The following is a 19,529-nucleotide window of genomic DNA, read 5'->3' as shown; positions in this document are numbered from 1 at the left end:
AACACTGTACTGCAGGGTACTAAAGGAGCACTTCTTCACAATGCCATTATTTTCAATAGCAAGAGAAGTAGCTGAATTTCCTAACACAGAGAAACAAACACAGTTAGACAAAATGAGGAAACAGAGGAATGTGCCCCAAATGAAGGAATGAGACCAAACCACAGTAAGAGACCTAACCAAAACTGATACAAGTAATATGCCTGATAGAGAATTTAAAGTAGTAATCATAAAGATACGCCCTGGGCTGGAGAAAAAAGTGGAGGACATCAGTGAGACTCTTTAAGAAAAATATAAAAAAAACTAGAGATGACGAACACAATAAATGAAATTAAAAATACACCTAATAGTATTTTCCTCTGCTTCAGAGGAAAAGAACTAATAACCTGGAAGTTAGAGGCCTGGAAAGTAATCAAGCTGAGCAAATAAGAATAACAATAATTATGCAAATTTAGAATAGTTTTAGGGAACTTAGTGACTGCATCAAGCATAAAATATTTGCATTATGGGATCCCAGAAGAAGAGAAAGAAAAGGGAACAGAAAATTTTTTGAAGAAATAATAACTGAAAATAATTGATAGTAATACAATGGCATTCGGGGAATTTAACAACCACTTAGGTCAATGGACAGATCATCCAAACAGAAACACAGCAAGGAAATAGTGGTTTTGAATGGCACAGTGTACCAGATGGATTTAACAGATATATTCAGAACATTCTATCCTAAAAGAGCAAAATACACATTCTTTTCAAAGGCACATGGGACATTCTCCAGAATCAGCCCACAAAACAAGCCTCAACAAATTCAAGATCAAAGTCATACCATGCATCTCTTTTGACCACAGTGCTATAAAACTGGAAATCAACCACAAGAAAAAAATCTGGAGAGAGCATAAATGAATGGAAGCTAAATAATGTGTTATAAACAATAAATGGGTTAACCAAGAAATCAAAGATGACATCAGAAAGAACATAGAAACAAATAAAAGCAAAAACACTATAGTCCAAAACCTCTGGGATGCAGAAAAAAAGAAGTTCTAAGAGGGAAGTTTAAAGCAATGAAGGCCTATCTCAAGAAGCAAGAAAAATATCATATAAACAGCCTAACCTGCTACCTGAAGGAACTACAAAAAGAACAACAAACAAAACCCAAAACCAGCATAAGGAAGGAAGTAATAAATACTAGAGAAGAAATAAGTTATATAGACACTAAAGGAACAGTAAAACAGATCAATAAAACCAAGAGATGGTTCTTTGAAAATATCAAGAAAATAAATACACCTTTAGCCAGAACAGAAAGAGAGAGAAAGAGAGAAAAGAGAGAGGACCTTCCCCCTTGCAAAAAAAAAAAAAAAAAAATTAGAAACAAAAGAGGAAAAATAACAAACAACACCACAGAAACAAAAAAAATTATGAGAATATTATAAAAAATTGCATGCCAACAAATTGGACAACCTAGAATGAATGGATAAATTCCTAGAAATATATAAACTACCAAAACCAAATTTGAAAAGATCTATTACTAGCAAAATGAAATTGAATCACTAATCAAAAAAATTCCCAACAAACAAGAGTCCAGGACCAGATGGCTTTACAGGCAAAAGCTACAAAACATGTAAAGAGGAGTTAATACCTATTCTTCTCAAAGTATTCAAAAAATAGAAAAATAGAAAGAAGGAAAACTTCCTACTTCATTCTATGAGACCATAATTGCCCTGATATCAAAACCATATGAGGGGGCACCTGGATGGTTCAGTGGGTTAAAGCCTCTGCCTTCAGCTGAGGTCATGATCCCAGGGTGCTGGGATCGAGTCCCACATCGGGCTCTCTGCTCAGCAGGGAGCCTGCTTCCTCCTCTCTCTCTGCCTGCCTCTCTACCTACTTGTGATCTCTCTGTCAAATAAATAAAATCTTAAAAAAAATGAGGACACACACAAAAAAAAGGAAAAGGAAAGGGAAATGAAAAAAAGAGAACAAAAAGAAAAAAGAAAAGAAAAAAATTATAAAAAGAAAAGAAAATTATGGGACAATATATCTGATGAACATAGAGGCAAAAATCCTCAACAAAATACTAACAATCCAAATCTAACAATATGGTAAAAAGTCATTCACCATGAACACATGGAATTTATTCCTGGGATGCAAGGGTAGTTCAATATTCACATATCAGTATCACATCAATAAGAGAAAAGGCAAGAACCATATGAGCATTTTAATAGATGCAGAAAAAGCACTGGACAAAGTATAACATCCATTCATAATAAAAACCCTCAAAAAAGTAGATCTATAATAGAAAGAAGTCCTATCCCCAGCAATCAGACAACAAAAAGAAATACATAGTATCCAAATTAGTAAGGAAGTAGTCCAAGATGGTGGAGGACTTGGAAAACTTAGTTTCATCTGGTCCCAGGAATTCAGCTAGAAAGCTATCAAATTAGTCTGAACTCAACTGGAGACCTAATAAAGGAATAGCTGCAACTCTACAATAGAAAAGATACCACTTTCTGCAAGGTAGGAGGTGTGAAGTGAATCCAAGGCAATACTTGGGAAGATAAATCATGGGGGAAGAGAGCCTCCATCAGTCAGCTATCACAAAGTGATGTGGCAATGGAGCACAAAATCAGAACTTTTAAAAGTCTTCTCCAGATGTCCCTGCCTGAAAGGATGGCAAAGCAGGGTAGAATCCTAGGTGAGATAGCATGGTCTCAGGATTCCCAGAGTTAAGAAAGAACAGGGATGCTTGAGCATGGCAGAGTTCCCCAGGCATCTGAGCTGGAAAGCCAGGTGCAATCAGCAAGTCTAGTAGTGGACACTAGGCACAGAGTTGCCATAATGCCCAAACCACAGCACGATCAGGCTACCAGTCTCTCAGCTGGGTCCCAGCAAGGAGAAAAACCAAGCCAAGACAACTCCCCCACCAGGAACACTGCATGTGTCTGTTGCAGGAGTCTGTAGGGTTTGGAGACTTGAAGTAGGATCACGTGTCTGAGGCAGAAATGCTTGATCACAGGCTGGGTGAGCATGGAGGGTGGACAGAGACCAAGGAGACAGGAGTGATTGATTGCTTATCCCTGAGGGGGCACTGAGTAGTTGGGGGTGCAAGCTTTCAGCTCTGAGACTGGAGATTGGGAGGTCACCATTTTCATCCTCTAGAGAGGCACTCAAAGCCTTAAGGGAACAAAAGCCACCTAGAGCAACCCAGAGTCACTTATTTATCCTAACCCCCTGACAAGGGTGGTGAAGTTCTACCAGGTGCAGACATGTAAGAATAAGTGGAACAGGACCCTTCCCCCAGAAGATCAGCAAGAACATCTTCTTAAGACCAAGTTTGCTGGGCGCCTGGGTGGCTCAGTGGTTTAAGCCGCTGCCTTCGGCTCAGGTCATGATCTCAGGGTCCTGGGATCGAGTCCCGCATCGGGCTCTCTGCTCGGCAGGGAGCCTGCTTCCCTCTCACTCTCTCTGCCTGCCTCTCTGCCTACTTGTATCTCTCTCTGTCAAATAAATAAATAAAATCTTAAAAAAAAAAAAAAGACCAAGTTTGCTGATCACAAATAACTGCAAATCTCCAGTGCAAAGGGAAAATTATATATAGAATTCATGGTTTTTCTCCCATGATTCTTTAATCTTCCAATTTTAATTTTTTTCTCTTTCCTTTTTCAACCAATTTCTTATTTTATCAAATAATTTGTCTTTTTAAATTTTTGCCTTTACGATTACACAATTACATTCTATCCTTTCACTGTATTTAATTTTATTTTTGTGCACAAAAATGTTTTTCTTTCTTTGTCATTTTGGGATATAGTTTCTTCTAACAAACAGACCAAAATATCCCCAGGACATAGTGTACTGTTTTGTTCTGTTCACCTGTCTGTTTCTATTCTTTCTTTTTGTTTTTTTGCTTTTTATTGTCTTATAATTTCATTTTTATTATTATACTCTATCCTTATAGTGTATATAATTTTATTTTTTTACTGATATGTTTTTATTTACAGTTTTGGGATCTACTTTTCTATTAAACAGACCAAAATACACAGAGGATCCAGCATATTGTTCTGTTCTGTTCCCCTGTCTGATTATATTCTCTCTTTTTTCCTTTTAATTTTATTTTTCAGTTTCAGGTCTCTTCTGATTTTCTTAGTGTACATTTCTCTGGGTCATTGTTGCCATTTTAGTATTTTGTTCTCACATTCATCTATTCTTGCATCATCTCTCTCTGGGCAGAATGACAAGAAGGAAAAATTCACATCAAAAAGAGAAAAAGAAGGAGTAGTGACTGACAGGGACCTAATCAGTGTGGATATAAGTAATATTTTGGAACAAGAGTTCAGAATAACAATTATAATAAAGATGCTAGCTGGGCTTGAAAAAAGCATAGAAGACACCAGAGAATCCCTTTCTGGAGAAATAAAAGAAATGAAACCTGATCGAGTTGAAACTAAAAAGGCTAAATGAGATGGAATTAAAAAAATGGAGGCTCTAACTGCTGGGATAAATGAGCCAGAAGAGAGAATTAGTGATATAGAAGACAAAGTGATTAAGACTAAAGAAGCTGAGAAAAAGAGAGATAAAACAACTACTGGATCATGAAGTGAGAATTTGAGAGATAAGTCATACCATAAAGTGAAACAATATTAGAATAATTAGGGTCCCAGAAGAAGAGGAAAGAGAAGGTGTATATAGGAGCAAATTATAGTGGAGAATTTCACTAATCTGAGGAAGGAAACAGGAATTCAATTCCAGGGGACATAGAGAAACTTCCTCAAAATCAATAAAAATAGGTCAGTATCTCCATATATAAAAGTGAAACTTGCTAATTTTGAGACAAAGAGAAAATCTTGAAAGCAGCTCAGGAAAAGAGGTCTGTAACCTACAAAGGTAGAAACATTAGACTGGCAGAAGACCTGTCCACAGAGATCTTGCAGGCCAGAAAGGGCTGGCGTGATATATTCAGGGTGCTAAATGAGAAAAAATATGCAGCCAAGAATACTTTATCCAACATAGCTGTCATTTAGGGAAGAAGGAGAGATAAAAAAGATTCTAGGACAAACAGAAAAATAAAATTTGTAAACACTAAAACAGCCCTACACAAGAAATATTAAAGGGAATCCTTTAAGGAGAGACAGAGCCCAAAAGTAAAAAAGACCAGAAAGGAACAGAGACAATATACAGAAAGTCATTTTACAGATAATACCCTAATATACAAATAATGCCCTAAATTCCTATCTTTCAATAGTTACCTTGAATCTAAATGGGCTAAATGCTCCAATCAAAAAACACAGGGTATCAGACTGGATAAAAAAGCAAGATCCATTAATATGTCATCTGCAAGAGACTCATTTTAGACACAAAGACACCTCCAGATTAAAAATAAGGGAGTGGAGAACCACTTATCATGTTAATGGGTATCAAAAGAAAGCTGGGGCAGCAATCCTTAAATTGGACAAAGTAGATTTTAAACCAAGGACTGTAATAAGAGATGAGGAAGGACACTATATCATACTAAAAGCATCTATCTAACAAGATCTAATAATCTTAAATATTCGTTCTCATAATGTAGGAACAGCCAATTATACAAACCAAAACAAAATGAAAGAAATATATTGGTAATAATATAGTATTAATAGAAGACATTAACACCCCACTCAGAGCAACAGACATTTAAGCAGATCAATAAGGAAATAGGGCTTTGAATGACACACTGGACCAGATGGACTTCACAGACATATTCAGAGTATTCCATCCTAAAGCAACAGAATACACATTTTTCTCAAGTGCATATAGAACATTCTCCAAAACAGATCACATACTGGGTCACAAGTCAGGTCTCAACCAGTATCAAAAGATGGGGATCATTCCCTGCATATTTTCAGACCACAGTGCTTTGAAACTTGAACTCAACCACAAGAGGAAAGTTGGAACAAATTCAAATACATGGAGGCTAAAGAGCATCCTACTAAAGAATGAATGAGTCAACCAGGGAGTTAAAGAAGAATTTTTTTTTAAAGATTTTATTTATTTATTTGACAGAGAGATTTCAAGTAGGCAGAGAGGTAGGCAGAGAGAGAGAGAGAGAGAGAGGAGGAAGCAGGCTCCCTGCTGAGCAGAGAACCTGATGTGGGGCCCGATCCCAGGACTCTGGGATCATGACCTGAGCCGAAGGCAGAGGTTTTAACCCAGTGAGCCACCCAGGCGCCCCTAAAGAAGAATTTTTTAAAATTATGAAAGCAAATGAAAATGAAAACACAAATGTCCAAAAACACTAAGTTGCAGTGAAGGCAGTCCTAAGAGGGAAGTATATAGCAATATAAGCTTTTCTTAAGAAAAAAGAAAGGTCTCAAATACACAACCATACACATTAAAGGAGTTGGAGAAAGAATAGGAAAGAAAGCCTAAACCCAGAAGAAGAGAATTATTAAAGATTGGATCAGAAATAGTGAAATAGAAACCAAAAAACAGTAGAAAAGATCAACGAAACAGATATGGTTCTCTGAAAAAATTAATAACATTGGTAAACTCACCAGATTTATCCAAAAGAAGAGAGAAAGGACACAAATAAAATCATGAATGAAGGAGATCTCACAATGAACAACAAAGAAATACAATTATATGAAAATATTATGAGCAACTATATGCCAACAAATTAGGCAATCTAGAAGAAATGGATGCATTCCTAAAGATGTTTTATAAACTACCAAAACTGAAACAGGAAGAAATAGAAAACTTGAACAGACCCATAACCAGCAAGGAAACTGAAACAGTAATAAAAATCTCCCAAAAAAAAAAAAAAAAAAAAAACAAGAGTCCAGGATCAGATGGTCTCCCAGCAGAATTCTACCAAACATTTAAATAGTTGAGGGCCAGAGGGCTTCCCAAGGGAATTCTATCAAACATTTAAAAAAGAATTATACCTAGTACCAGCTGTTTCAAAAAGTAGAGATGGAAGGAAAACTTCCAAACTCTTTGTATGAGACCAGCATTACCTTGATGCCAAAATCAGAAAAGACCTTACAAAAAAAGAAAATTATAGACCAATATGTCTCAAGAACATGGATGCAAAAATTCTCAACAAGATACTAGCCAATAGGATCCAATGGTACATTAAAAGCATTAGTCACCATGACCGAGTGGGATTTATTTCTGGGATGCAAGGGTAGTTCAACATCCACAAATCAATCAATGTTATACACTATATTAAGGAAAGAAAGTGCAAGAACTATATGATCCTCTCAGTAGATACAGAAAAAGCATTTGGCAAACTACATCTTTTCTTGATTAAAACTCTTCACAGCATAAGAAGTAACATAACTCAATATCATAAAAGCATATATGAAAAACCCACAGGAAATATCATTCTCAATGGAAAAAAAATGCAAACAAACTGAGAACATTCTCCCTAGGTCAAGAACACGGCAAGGGATGTCCACTGTCTCCAGTGTTGTTCAATATAGTACTACTAAAAGTCTTAACCTCAGCCAGCAGATAACAGGAAGAAATAAAAGGCATCCAAATTGGCAAAGAAGTCAAACTCTCACTCTTTGCAGATGGTATCATACTCTATATGGAGAACCCAAAAGACTCTAGCAAAAAATTTCTAGAAGTGATACAGGAAGTCAGGAACAATGCAAAGCAAAATAAGTCATCTTAGAAAGACAAATATTACATGATTTCACTCACATGCAGAATTGAAGACACAAAACAAACAGGGGAAAAAAGAAGAGAGATGCAAACCAAGAAACAGACTCTTAACTCTAGAGAACAAACCAATGGTTATCAAATAATGGTTACCAGATAGGTGGGGGGTGGATGAAATAGGTGAAGGGGATTAAACAGTACACATATCATGATGAGCACTGAGTAATGTATAGAATTGTTATATTACTAAAGTTTACACCTGAAGCTAATATAATTCTTTATGTTAACTTTACTGGGAAAAAATATAAGACAAAAAAATGAAAATGAACCCCAGAAAAAAAGTATAACTATTACATTTTCCAAATAAGTCTGCACACTGTTTATCTGTATCTTGGCATACTCCATTATAGCAATAGGCAGTCTTATTATTGCATGGCTCTAAATCAGCAGATTTCGTATCAGGTACACAAAATTCACTTTTTCCATCACAAAATTCTGGAAAATCACATGGATCTTTGCTTTCCCGACATACAGTTCCTCTTACAGATATCTGTGGGACAAAGAAAAACAACTAGTTTTGTAAGGTAGGAAACCAAAACTATAAAATAACTTATACAAGAGCAAAGTATTTCTGTCATTTCCATTAATATTATATGTGGCTTATTTGTAATTTTGTTATAAGTTGTTAGGTCATGAAGAAGTACATTCAGGTGTTGTCTCATGTATGACCAAGAAGAATTCATATGCCCAAATAATCTTGAATTGGTATTGGATAACTGGATGGATCTTGAATGGAGATTGAAACAATACAGTGAAGGCAAAGATAAGAAAGAAGTTGAAAAAAATCTAAGAACATTTTCTGAATCCTGAAATCAACTGTGTATGAATCAATTATTTAAAGTTATATGTTTGAAAGATATGTAAAAAAGAAGTAAAAAAAATAAGTGAATGCACAATAGCAGAAAAAAAATCATGAAAGAAAATACTGTAGTAATTTGAAAGCTTACCAGGCAAGTTTCTTTATCACAGCACGGTCCTGTGCCACAATCTGCAAATTCAGTCAGAGTACAATCTGCAGGATTACAGCATTTTTGAAATTCTCTGCAATGCTAAAAGTAAATATAATTAAGTTCAATAATAGGAATTTTCAATCAAATAAATCATTTTATTTATTGTCAAAATGTACTATAGTATGTCTCTTAGTTAATTACAATCACAAGTATGAATTTTACTTCTGTGTTTATTTTTAACACCATTTCATTTAAAATACAGTTCCAGTATGGGAAACAAGGTAGTAATGAAATTATTTATAATTCTATGCTTAAGAAACTGAACTGCTAAAAATTTAATGTAATTTGTCAAACTTCTTTGTGTTCATAAATAGATACACTATAAGTTTAAAAGTATTTTTTCCATTTACTATAAGTACTTTTTCATCTCATCAATTCTTCTCAAGATAACATATTGAGATTATATAAAAATTCATGAATGTGACAAAATAGACGTTTCTAAATTATAACTTTTTTAAAGGATGTTTTAATGAAAATTTTATTTTTATTATTTATATCTCCAAGATTTTATATTAAAGATTAATTCTAGCAGTAAGTAGATCATAGAGTATAAAACTATTAAAGACTACAACATACTCTTATTTCCTTCTTTCTATATATTTATTCAGTGCAAGAGTGAGGTTTCACAAGACTGATAGTAATATTAAAAATTAGTAAAATGATAGGTGTTATAGGTAAAAATAACTAAGTGCTTACATCTGTTTCAATTTTATTATTTTCATTACTAATGTGCTATAAATTTTTTAAAATGCACATTCTGGTTTATTTTATATTTCATGCGTATATTTCTGTCAAGTCATTCTGTTTATTTCCTTTATTTGTAAGCAGTTTTATAGTAATTATATTAACCCTGGCCACCAATATATGTTTGCTATATTTTATAATTTGTCATCGACAACTGACTTTTGTTTTGGTGCATTTTGGGTTTTTTTTGTTTGGGTAAATTTTTGATATTGTGAGTGTGTGAAATAGTAGAACTATCTAAGAACTCTGAGAACTATCATCTTTTTGAGGTTTGTTCTTGAATTTACGAATAGAAGTTTCTTCCACCCTAACCCCAGGAAATATGTGAGTCTTCATATGTGTGTAAAATGTGTTATACATACTATGTATGTAATTATTTATGTTTTGTTGAATGGTTTGAGAAGTGTGTTGTGAAAGAAGCTATAATGATGTATCTCTTTCCCAAAACAGAAGTTTATCAGTTGCTTTTATAGAATAATAATTTATTCTTGAACTTTTGTAATACCTGGATTGTTATATAAATATCCTATATAAAATTAGATACAATGTCATTGTCTTCAATTGCATTAACTGCATATATTAAAGTATATTTTAAAATGTTATTATTGGGTGCCTGGATGGCTCAGTCAGTTAAACGTCTGCTTTTGGCTCAGGTCATGTGATCCCAGGGTCCTGGGATAGAGTCCCTGCATTGGGATACCCTGCTTAGTGGGGATCCTGCTTTTCCTTCTGCTTCTGTCTACCCCTCTCCTGCTTGAGCTCTCTATCTCTCTATGTCAAATACATAAATAAATAGAATTTTAAAATGTTATTATTGTATAAGTTTTAATATTTACAAGAGTCAGATATTTTTGTTTCATTATGAGAAAGAATGTATTATGCTTCATAATATAAAGACTTTAATGAAACGGGTCAGGGGTGGGAGGTTGGGGGAACAGGTGGTGGGTAATACGGAGGGCACATTTTGCATGGAGCACTGGGTGTTGTGCAAAAACAATGAATACTGTTATGTTGAAAAAATAAATAAATTTAAAAAAAGTGTTTAGTAAAGACAGAAGATTGAACACACACTAAATATTAATGTTGGTGGGGGGGGGCAAAAATCAATGACATGAAAGAGAAAGCCTCCTAAGGCTAGAATCAAAGAGAGAGCCTATAGTGAAGAGCATTTTTTGACAATACTCAGTGTATAATGGAAAGCTACAATAAACGTTGGGCTTAGAAATTGATGTTCAATGAATCATGGTTTAAAAATGGAATCCCACAATGGGACCAAATGTGAGAACGTTTTAAAATAGGTTAACTGTTAGGGAGTCTGGGTGTTTCAACTAGTTAAACTGCCACCTTCAGCTCAGGTAATAATCCCAGAGCCCTGGGACTGAGCTCCACATCAGGCACCCTGCTCTGTAGGAAGCCTGCTTTTCCTTCTCCCATGCTTGTGCTCTCTAGCTCTCTCTTTATTTATTTTTCAAATAAATAAATAAAAATCTTAAGAAAAAATAGGTAACTATTGTATGCCATTGAGAAATTAGAGAAATCAAAAGGGGGTTGCTGGGGGGAGGTGGGATTGGGAGAGGGGGAGCGGGCTATGGACATTGGGGAGGGGAGGCGAACCATAAGAGACTATGGACTCTGAAAAACAACCTGAGGGTTTTGAAGGGTCAGGGGTGGGAGGTTGGGGGAACAGGTGGTGGGTGATGGGGAGGGCACGTTTTGCATGGAGCACTGGGTGTTGTGCAAAAAGAATGAATACTGTTATGCTGAAAAAAAATAAATAAATAAAAAATAAAGAAGCTAAAAAAAAAAAAAAAAAAAAAAAGGATATAATTTTTAGTTCCAGATGTCCAAACTTTTATAAAATGTCTTTTCAATATTTAATATCATAATTTTTGTCTCTCTGTTCAGAGGAATCAACTTTCATGATATAATTCTGTTTCTATACACCTGCAAAGGACACTAGAAATAGATTTTTTTTAAAGATACACAATTTATAATAACATTCAAAAATATGAAATATTTAGGTTTTAATTTAATTAGAGACATCTAAATAAATAGAACGATATATCATGTTCATAGTTTGAAAATCACATTAAGAATACATTAATTCCCCACAAATTCATATATAGATCCAAAAAAGTTCCAATTAAAATTTCACAAAGTTTTTTTTTTTATTTTTGGGGGGATATGAGTAGAAATGAAAAAGTTGATTCCAAATTTTACACAGAAATACAAAGACCTAAAATCACCAGATCTATCTTCAGAAAAAAGTACAAAATATGAAGACACAATTTACCTAATTTTGTGAATCAGAGTAAGAAGGGCTGGTATCGATGTAAGGCTAGATATATGGATCAATAAAACACAAAGTATGTGAACTGTTTTTCAATAAAGGTAGCACAGTAATTCAATGGGAAAAGGGTAGTTTTCCAACAACTAGAGCTAGAGATTTTAAAGATATACATATAGAGAAAAAATATGCCCTAATACTTAAACAACAAAAGTTACTCAAAATGTATCATAGGCAAACACATCAAAGATAAAATCAGTAAACTTCTAGAAGAAAACTTACAAGAAAGTTTCACAACTTGGAACTGATAGGACACAAAGTACAAAACATGCCACATACTGGGAGAAAATCTGACAAAGGATTTGCATATAGTTTATATTAAGAATTCCTATAACTATATAATTTTAAAAAATCCATCAAACTATGCAAAATACATGAATATTCAAAAAGGAGACAAAGACATGAATGTCACACAATCACATGAGACACTGTCTAGTATGATTAGTTTTCAGAGAAATATGAATTAAAATGCAGTGAAATACAAGCATACATTGAAATTACCAAAATGTAGGAGACTAGCAGTAACAAAAGTTGCTAAGAATAAGAAAAAACTGTCACTCTCATACATAGGTGGTCGGAATCTAAACTATTACAAGAATTTAAAAATGCAGAGTGATGCTTTGTTACAAATTTAATAGTACAATTAACATATGACCTAGAAATTCTATTTCTAAAAATAGGAAAAGAAAAAGACATGTTCTTTAGAAGCAATTTCATAAGACTTGAAACCAAAAACAACCTAAATGTTCATTAATAATAGCATGAAAAAACAATGTTATATTCATGCAAAGAAATAATACTACACAATAAATACCAATGAACTATAGATATGTTCAATCATGCAAACCGAGTATCAAAAATATAGGCAAAAAATCTAGAATCAGAAAGGATCTAAAATCTATGATTCATTCATGTGAAGTTCAGTAGTGGGCAAAAATAATGTGTTGTGACTGGTTTAGAAGTTTCAGATACTGATGGGATTGACTCTTCCGTGTCAATGGAGTTACGGGAGAACTGTCTGTGGTAATGTAAATATTCTAATACTTCTTTTATCCACATTTAATTAAGTATAACATAAGTCAAATTAAAAAACAAAACAAAACTCATCAAACCAGAAGGAAAATATAAATAAATATAATGAGACTACCTGGACATATCCTAAACCTTTGTCTGAAATAAAAGAAAGGCAAAGCCACAATGCCTATAAAGACAAATGGATTCTATGGATCTTCTGGCCAGTTGTGGACCTAACTTGGTTGCTTAAGTTTTCAGTGATAATGATATTCCTGATGAATTCCATCAGTGGGGTTGGTGGTTTTCTAAAACTTATTGTAGTGGTTTTTACTCACCTACACCATCAAAAAAATAAAACTACTTTCCTTCTGACAGTAGCCATAACTACAGATAGAAAAATCCCTGGTGATCAAGAGCAGTTAGTCATTCTAACATTTACTGAGATATGTTCTTAGTACGTGAGAAAGGGAAGAAATTAGAGACATATTTATGCAAAAACCTAATGAAATCCTAAAACATACACTCATCTGACTAACATATTAGGGATCAATCATGTTTTTCTAGATTTGAAGATAGGAAGTCACATGGTCACTTAAGAAGCAACCTCATGCTCTAAGCATCATTGGTCAGTGACCACTCTGGTTAATGATTTACACATGGAGGAAGAGAATATAAAGACTTATTGCAGCTTATGTCAGTAGGTCTTGTTAAAAGACAAACTGAGCAAAAATCAATTCAAATTGGCCAGCATCCAGTCTAGCCACAAAAGGATCTGAGAAGCTATACAAAATGAAAGACTTTTACAGGCAGAAGGGAGTGGGAACAAGGAAGTTATACTGGCAAAAAGGCACTTTTGTTATTGCAAAGTTATATTCCTTTAGGGGATGTCAAGGATCTATCAAGGAGTAACTAATACTGATCAGGTGATTCCTGATTGGCTGGTTTAAGACTCTATTCTGGGAGAGTTAAAACCAATTAAGTCTTGGTTTGGTCAACATGGGGCTTATGCCAAGTAACTCCTTTGTGGGCCTGTTATCTTGTTTTCAACAGTCTTTACAGCTATAATAAAACAATGGCCTAACCAAGATAAATTCCCGTTTTCCCGATAGGTGCCCTTGAAATCCAGTGGGGTAAGCAACCATTTTCTTTGGTTCACTGTGACTCCATCCTACTTTTTGAATGAAGACTAAGAGTGTCCAGGTGATGAAATAGGAATTCAAATCAAATCAATCAGTTCACACAAACAGTGCAACCAGGGTACCAGAAACAACTGAATCTCCTCTTGTGTCCCAGGAACAATCTCTGAAAAACCATTCAGGAACTGGGCAATAAAATACTCTGAAAAAACACTTTTGCAAAAGGTAGACAACATTCCCTGCAAGCCAAGAGCCAGAAAAAGAAACCAACCAATAGTTTAAGTCTGAGTCATTAGGCCATGAGGATCTGGATATTATGCCAGAGAAAATCTAATGAGGAATCTGATGGTCTGTTCTTGGGAGAAATTCTTTCTCACTACTGGGCAATAGAAGATCATCTTCAGAAAGATGAAATGTATGCTTTTTCAAAAAAATATTTATTTATTTATTTATTTATTTATTTGAGAGAGAGAGAGAGAATCTCTAGCATGGATCCTGACACGGGGCTCCATCCCACAACCCTGAGATCATGACTCGAGCTGAAATCAAGAGTCAGACACTTAATCAACTGAGCCACCCAGGTGTCCTGAAATGTATTCCTAAAAAGAAATGTTAAAAGGTAAGTAGACAACCAAGAGTTAACTCCAGTGGAACACACACTTAAGACAGGCAGTATAGTCTTTAAATATGGTAATTTCTAGGGCATCTAGCTGGCTCAGTTGGTGGATAAGGGGTATAGAATATAGATTACCTCCTAATAATGATTTCTCCAAAAATAGGTCAATGTATTGGATCTAGGCTTTCTATGATAGCCAAATCACTGTTTTCTTCAGGAAACTGCAGGCTGCTTGGCAGGAAATAGTTAAAATGCATTCAAGGAATTTGCCTATCAAAAGAAACACAGAATTGACACAGTCTTGTATTCATTTCCTATTTCTGCTTTAAGAAAAAATTATCATACTCAGTGGCCTAAAACTATGTACATGCATTATTTTATAATTCTGGAGATCAAAAGTCCAAAAGGGGTCTTATTGCACTAAAATTAAGAATGAAAGCTGTTCATTCTCTGGAAGCTGTAGAGAAAATCTGTTTCCCTACCTTTTCCAGCTTCTAGAGGACACCTGCATTGCTTGGCTCATGGAATCTTCACTTTCAAAATCAGTAGTACAATATCTCCGAATATCATTTTCTCATTTCCTCTGACTCTGACCTGCCCCTTGTCATTATTACATTGGATCTGCTTAGGTAATAGAGGATAATTAACACTCTCGAAGTCCTTAGCTTGATCAGATATTCAAAGTCCCTTTTGCCATGCAAGGCAAAATTAAAGATGGATTGCATATCTAAACCTAAACTGTAGAAAAAATTCCAAATATATTTTGAGGAACGCATGTGAATATTTGTGTGTTGCTCTATATGCTATAAAATGCAGAGGTTACAACTCTTCTTTTTGGCTTATCCACAACAGTAACACACCATCATTTCCACAGATCCTAATGATCATAGAGGAGGGCTCTACTCAATGTGGCAAGGTACTTTATAAGGGCAGGATTACTGACAGAAAAGGATCACTGGGGCAATGATGGATATTGGTTACCAATGGTGGGACTTGGGTAAAGCAGGTAAATGACCTAGTATCACAAATTTAAGAAGGTACAAACTCTCAGGTCATGCATTACTGACTCTGCATGTTTCGTGGAACTGATGGTTCCACTGGGTTACCTAGGGATCTGAAGTATAAAAAAGAATTAGAAACCATTGTTCCCAGAATGAACAACAAATTATCAATAATTAAAAATTTTTTGGGGGGACGCCTGGATGGCTCAGTTGGTTAAGGGTCTGCTTCAGCTCAGGTCATGATCCCAGGGTCTGGGGATGTAGTCCTACAACAGGCTCCCAGCTCAGAGGGGAGCCTACTACTTCTTCTGCCTGCCGCTCCTCTTGCTTGTGTGTACACAGGCTCTCTCTCTCTCTCTCTCTCTTGCTCTAACAAATAAATAAATAAATAAATAAATAATCTTTTTAAAAAATAAATAATTTTTTTCCACTAATGGCCTTTGGTATATAGCAAAGTGTATAGCTACTATTTTGTATACCATTATGGGAAGTTAACCAAATTCATTTTAATTTCATTAGGCAATAATTAGAATATAGCCTTACTGTTCTGAACTCCCACAGTGATGTGTCTTCTCTGGATTATACTTATTCTTGTAAAATGTGACACACTATTGAGTGTGTAGCTATTCTGTCACAATCATAACATTTTTATAATGGCCTTCACTGAAAAACTTTATTGCTTTATGTTGAATGTTATTTAATTTAAACACAAATGACTAAAGACAGACTTTACAATCCAAATAATATTCTTGATATGCTAGTATATGAGTCACAAAAAAAAGCAGCTAAGTTTCATTGGGGGTAGGCGGAGTTCAGCAACAAGATCACTGAAAGCAGTCCAGAATAATGGGGGAAGAAAGACTTGCCATTGGCCCTACATCTGGTTATGATCTCATGAAACTTTATGTATCTGTGGCCACACACAGCTGATTTCATCCTCTGGCCCTGAATTTCCTTTGATATTCACTGGCTCATTGGAACCAAGAACTTTATTCCACAGTTATGTGAGGTAAAGTTAAGATTCTGATATTCTCATTAAAAGTTCTTTATGAAACAATCCAATATAATTGGGTAGGAAAATCCCTAAAAGTTCCATCATAAACAGATCGGCCTTTGACATTGGTAAATCCCACAAACAGGAGGCTGTTCACCCACAAGAAACAGGTATCACCAGCCCACCTACTGCTTCACCTGAACTACTAGCTCATTGGGGTCCTCCCTACAAGACTGGTCTCATGCCAAGAAAACGTGTTTTACTGGAGAAAAAGCATACCTCTGAGACTTCTACCACACTACTGATACATTGATGAAAATTTGCAGAAGTAAATGCTGATGAAATAAGCCAAAAAGTGTATGAGAGACATATACAGACTATTCAAGAATAAAAAAAACCCAAAGTAGGTAAGATATCCTCAATTCAAAGAAATATATACACATAGACTTCAGGACATAGCACATTCACCTATTGGGATACAGCTTAGAGCAATGCAGGCACATGTTCAGCAAGAAATATGTGCAAAAAAAGCCATAATCGCATGAGTCTTAATAATAAAGCTTATGTTTTCACTGACATAGATCAATAAATAGACTATACTATTCATAAAATTAACACTAAAAGAAATGAAAACATTTGGACTACAGCTACATCAAAAATAGATGAACTTTTCAAGCATAATATTGAGTGAAATGCCAAGTTACCAAATGATATAAATCATGATTGCAGTATAAAGGTAGAAAATAGTCAACCAAATGATATTGCATAAGGATCCAAAAAATAGAGTTAAAACTATGTTGAAAAGTAAAGCACTGAAATGATCATCATTAAATTGTGAATGATGGTTGGAAGGAAGAGGCATGTGATTGGGATCAGACATAAAAAGAACTCCTTTGGCAGATATAAGGTTTGTTTTGACCTCAGAGTAAATTATTCAGGCGCTTGCTAAGTATCTGTGTGTTATATTCTTCATTCATATTTCATGTGTATTATATATCACAATGAAATGATGAGTATGACAATTTTTTTTGGTAAACAAAAGAGGGCAGTGAACTGTCTTATCAAAAGAACATATATAAAGAGAATATGTAATGTATATATTTAAGTATATTTTAAGGAATGGACTATAATTCAAAAGGACATTATTTCAGAATAATGAAATGAAATACATGCAAAAAAAAAACCCTTAATAAACAAAAGGAATGGTAGGCAAAATAAAACAACTATCTTCTGAATAAAATATCTGGAGTACTTTTTAATGCAAAGAATAAAAATGACAGAAATTAAATATTTTATAAAAATGTCATGTAAGTTAATTGGGTTTTAAATCCTGCTATTTTTGGGGAAATGTGGCCCAAATATGGTTAAGCCTTAGGTATACATAGTAAAAAAAAAATGCAAGGATAATCACTAAAGGGAGACTGAAAGTAGTTACCTACTGAATCACTGAAAGAAATAGTGGAAGAGAAAGAAAACATACAGAGAAAAACAAATGTGTCAAAGTGAACATACAAAATATAAACATTTTGAGACAACTAAACTTGTGAAGAATATGTAGTTTAGAGGACTATAAGAAATCATAATAATCAGGGGTGCCTGGGTGGCATAGTCACTTAAGTGTCCAACTCAGTTTCAGCAGGGGTCATGATCTCACAGTTATGAGATCAGCTCTGTTATGGGCTCTGTTAGATGGGCATCGAGGCTGCTTAAGATTCTCTATCTTCCTCTCCCTTGACCCTTCCCCACACTCTCAAAAAAAAAAAAAGTCATAACAGGTAAATGTAATGAGGTATCCTGGAGATAATCCTGTGACAGAAAGATACCATTAGGTAAAAACAAATGAAATCTAAATAAATTATGGACTCTAGTTAATTAAAACAATAGGCAAAAAATCATAATAATGTTTACAGGGACAATCTTATAAATCAAAGACAGAGTGAATAATAAATTAAAACCCAATAAAAATATTGAACTTAATAGTAGAGAAAAACTAAAAATATCAGGGAAATACAAATTAAAGAAAGCTAGTGTGTGCACAGATACAGATGTGTGACACACCAGACAGAATTTAAAACAGAAGGCAACAGGAGAGAAAAACAGATTCAGCATTTAAAGGTAAACATTAAATTTCTAGGAAGATATAAAAATTGTAAATATGTTTTACCATATAAAAATCTTCAAATATACAAAGCACAAAATGAGTAAATTATAATGAGAATGAGGCAAATACAACTGTACAGCTGGAGGTATCAGTATTATTTCTTAAGTACTGAGAGTTCAAGCAAATGAAACTAATAAAAATACAGAATATTTGAGTCGTTAACTTAAAAATTATCATACAATCAAGTTATATAGAATTTTTTTCCTAATAGTTTACATCTTATCAAGTAGGAAATATTCAAAATTATCACTATTTATAATCATATGAAAGCAGTTATAACAAAATTCAATGATTAGCCATCTTACCGAGCACAAATTAAAAAAAAAGTAATAGCAAAAAGCTAAATATAAAAACAACACATCAAGATTTATTATTAATCAAATTCTGTGAAGTTGAGTTAAAATAAATAAAGACTCCACAGTTGCAAGAATGGAAATTAGGAGATGAAGAGGTAAACAATACACGTGTATTAACTTAGTGAACCAATGCAGTTGCTTCAGAGGAGTTCAGGAGATGACTGAGGTGATGGTAATAGTATTGACCTTAACCATGTTTATAATACAGAAAAGTGGATATTGCTATTAATGGTTACACAATGAAAAAAATCTACCTTTTTTTTTTCCCTTTTTATTTATTTTTTCAGCGTAACAGTATTCATTCTTTTTGCACAACACCCAGTGCTCCATGCAAAACGTGCCCTCCCCATCACCCACCACCTGTTCCCCCAACCTCCCACCCCTGACCCTTCAAAACCCTCAGGTTGTTTTTCAGAGTCCATAGTCTCTTATGGTTCGCCTCCCCTCCCCAATGTCCATAG

General features: G+C 34.4%; 1 protein-coding gene across 1 annotated transcript in view; it reads right to left on the bottom strand.

Moving 5' to 3' along the window:
* Window positions 1-19,529, bottom strand: part of LOC123936669 (A disintegrin and metallopeptidase domain 3-like) — a 219,908-nt gene that overhangs the window by 32,886 nt on the left and 167,493 nt on the right. Inside the window, exons 16-17 of the mRNA XM_045997152.1 lie at window positions 8,637-8,738; window positions 7,984-8,179 (exon numbers count right to left, since the gene is read on the bottom strand). Of these exons, the coding sequence (XP_045853108.1) occupies window positions 7,984-8,179; window positions 8,637-8,738 (298 nt within the window). The remainder of the gene's footprint in view (window positions 1-7,983; window positions 8,180-8,636; window positions 8,739-19,529) is intronic.

This window comes from Meles meles, chromosome 2 (assembly GCF_922984935.1).
Source record: "Meles meles chromosome 2, mMelMel3.1 paternal haplotype, whole genome shotgun sequence".
Lineage (NCBI taxonomy): Eukaryota > Metazoa > Chordata > Mammalia > Carnivora > Mustelidae > Meles > Meles meles.
This window is presented reverse-complemented; position numbering and strand designations above follow the sequence as displayed.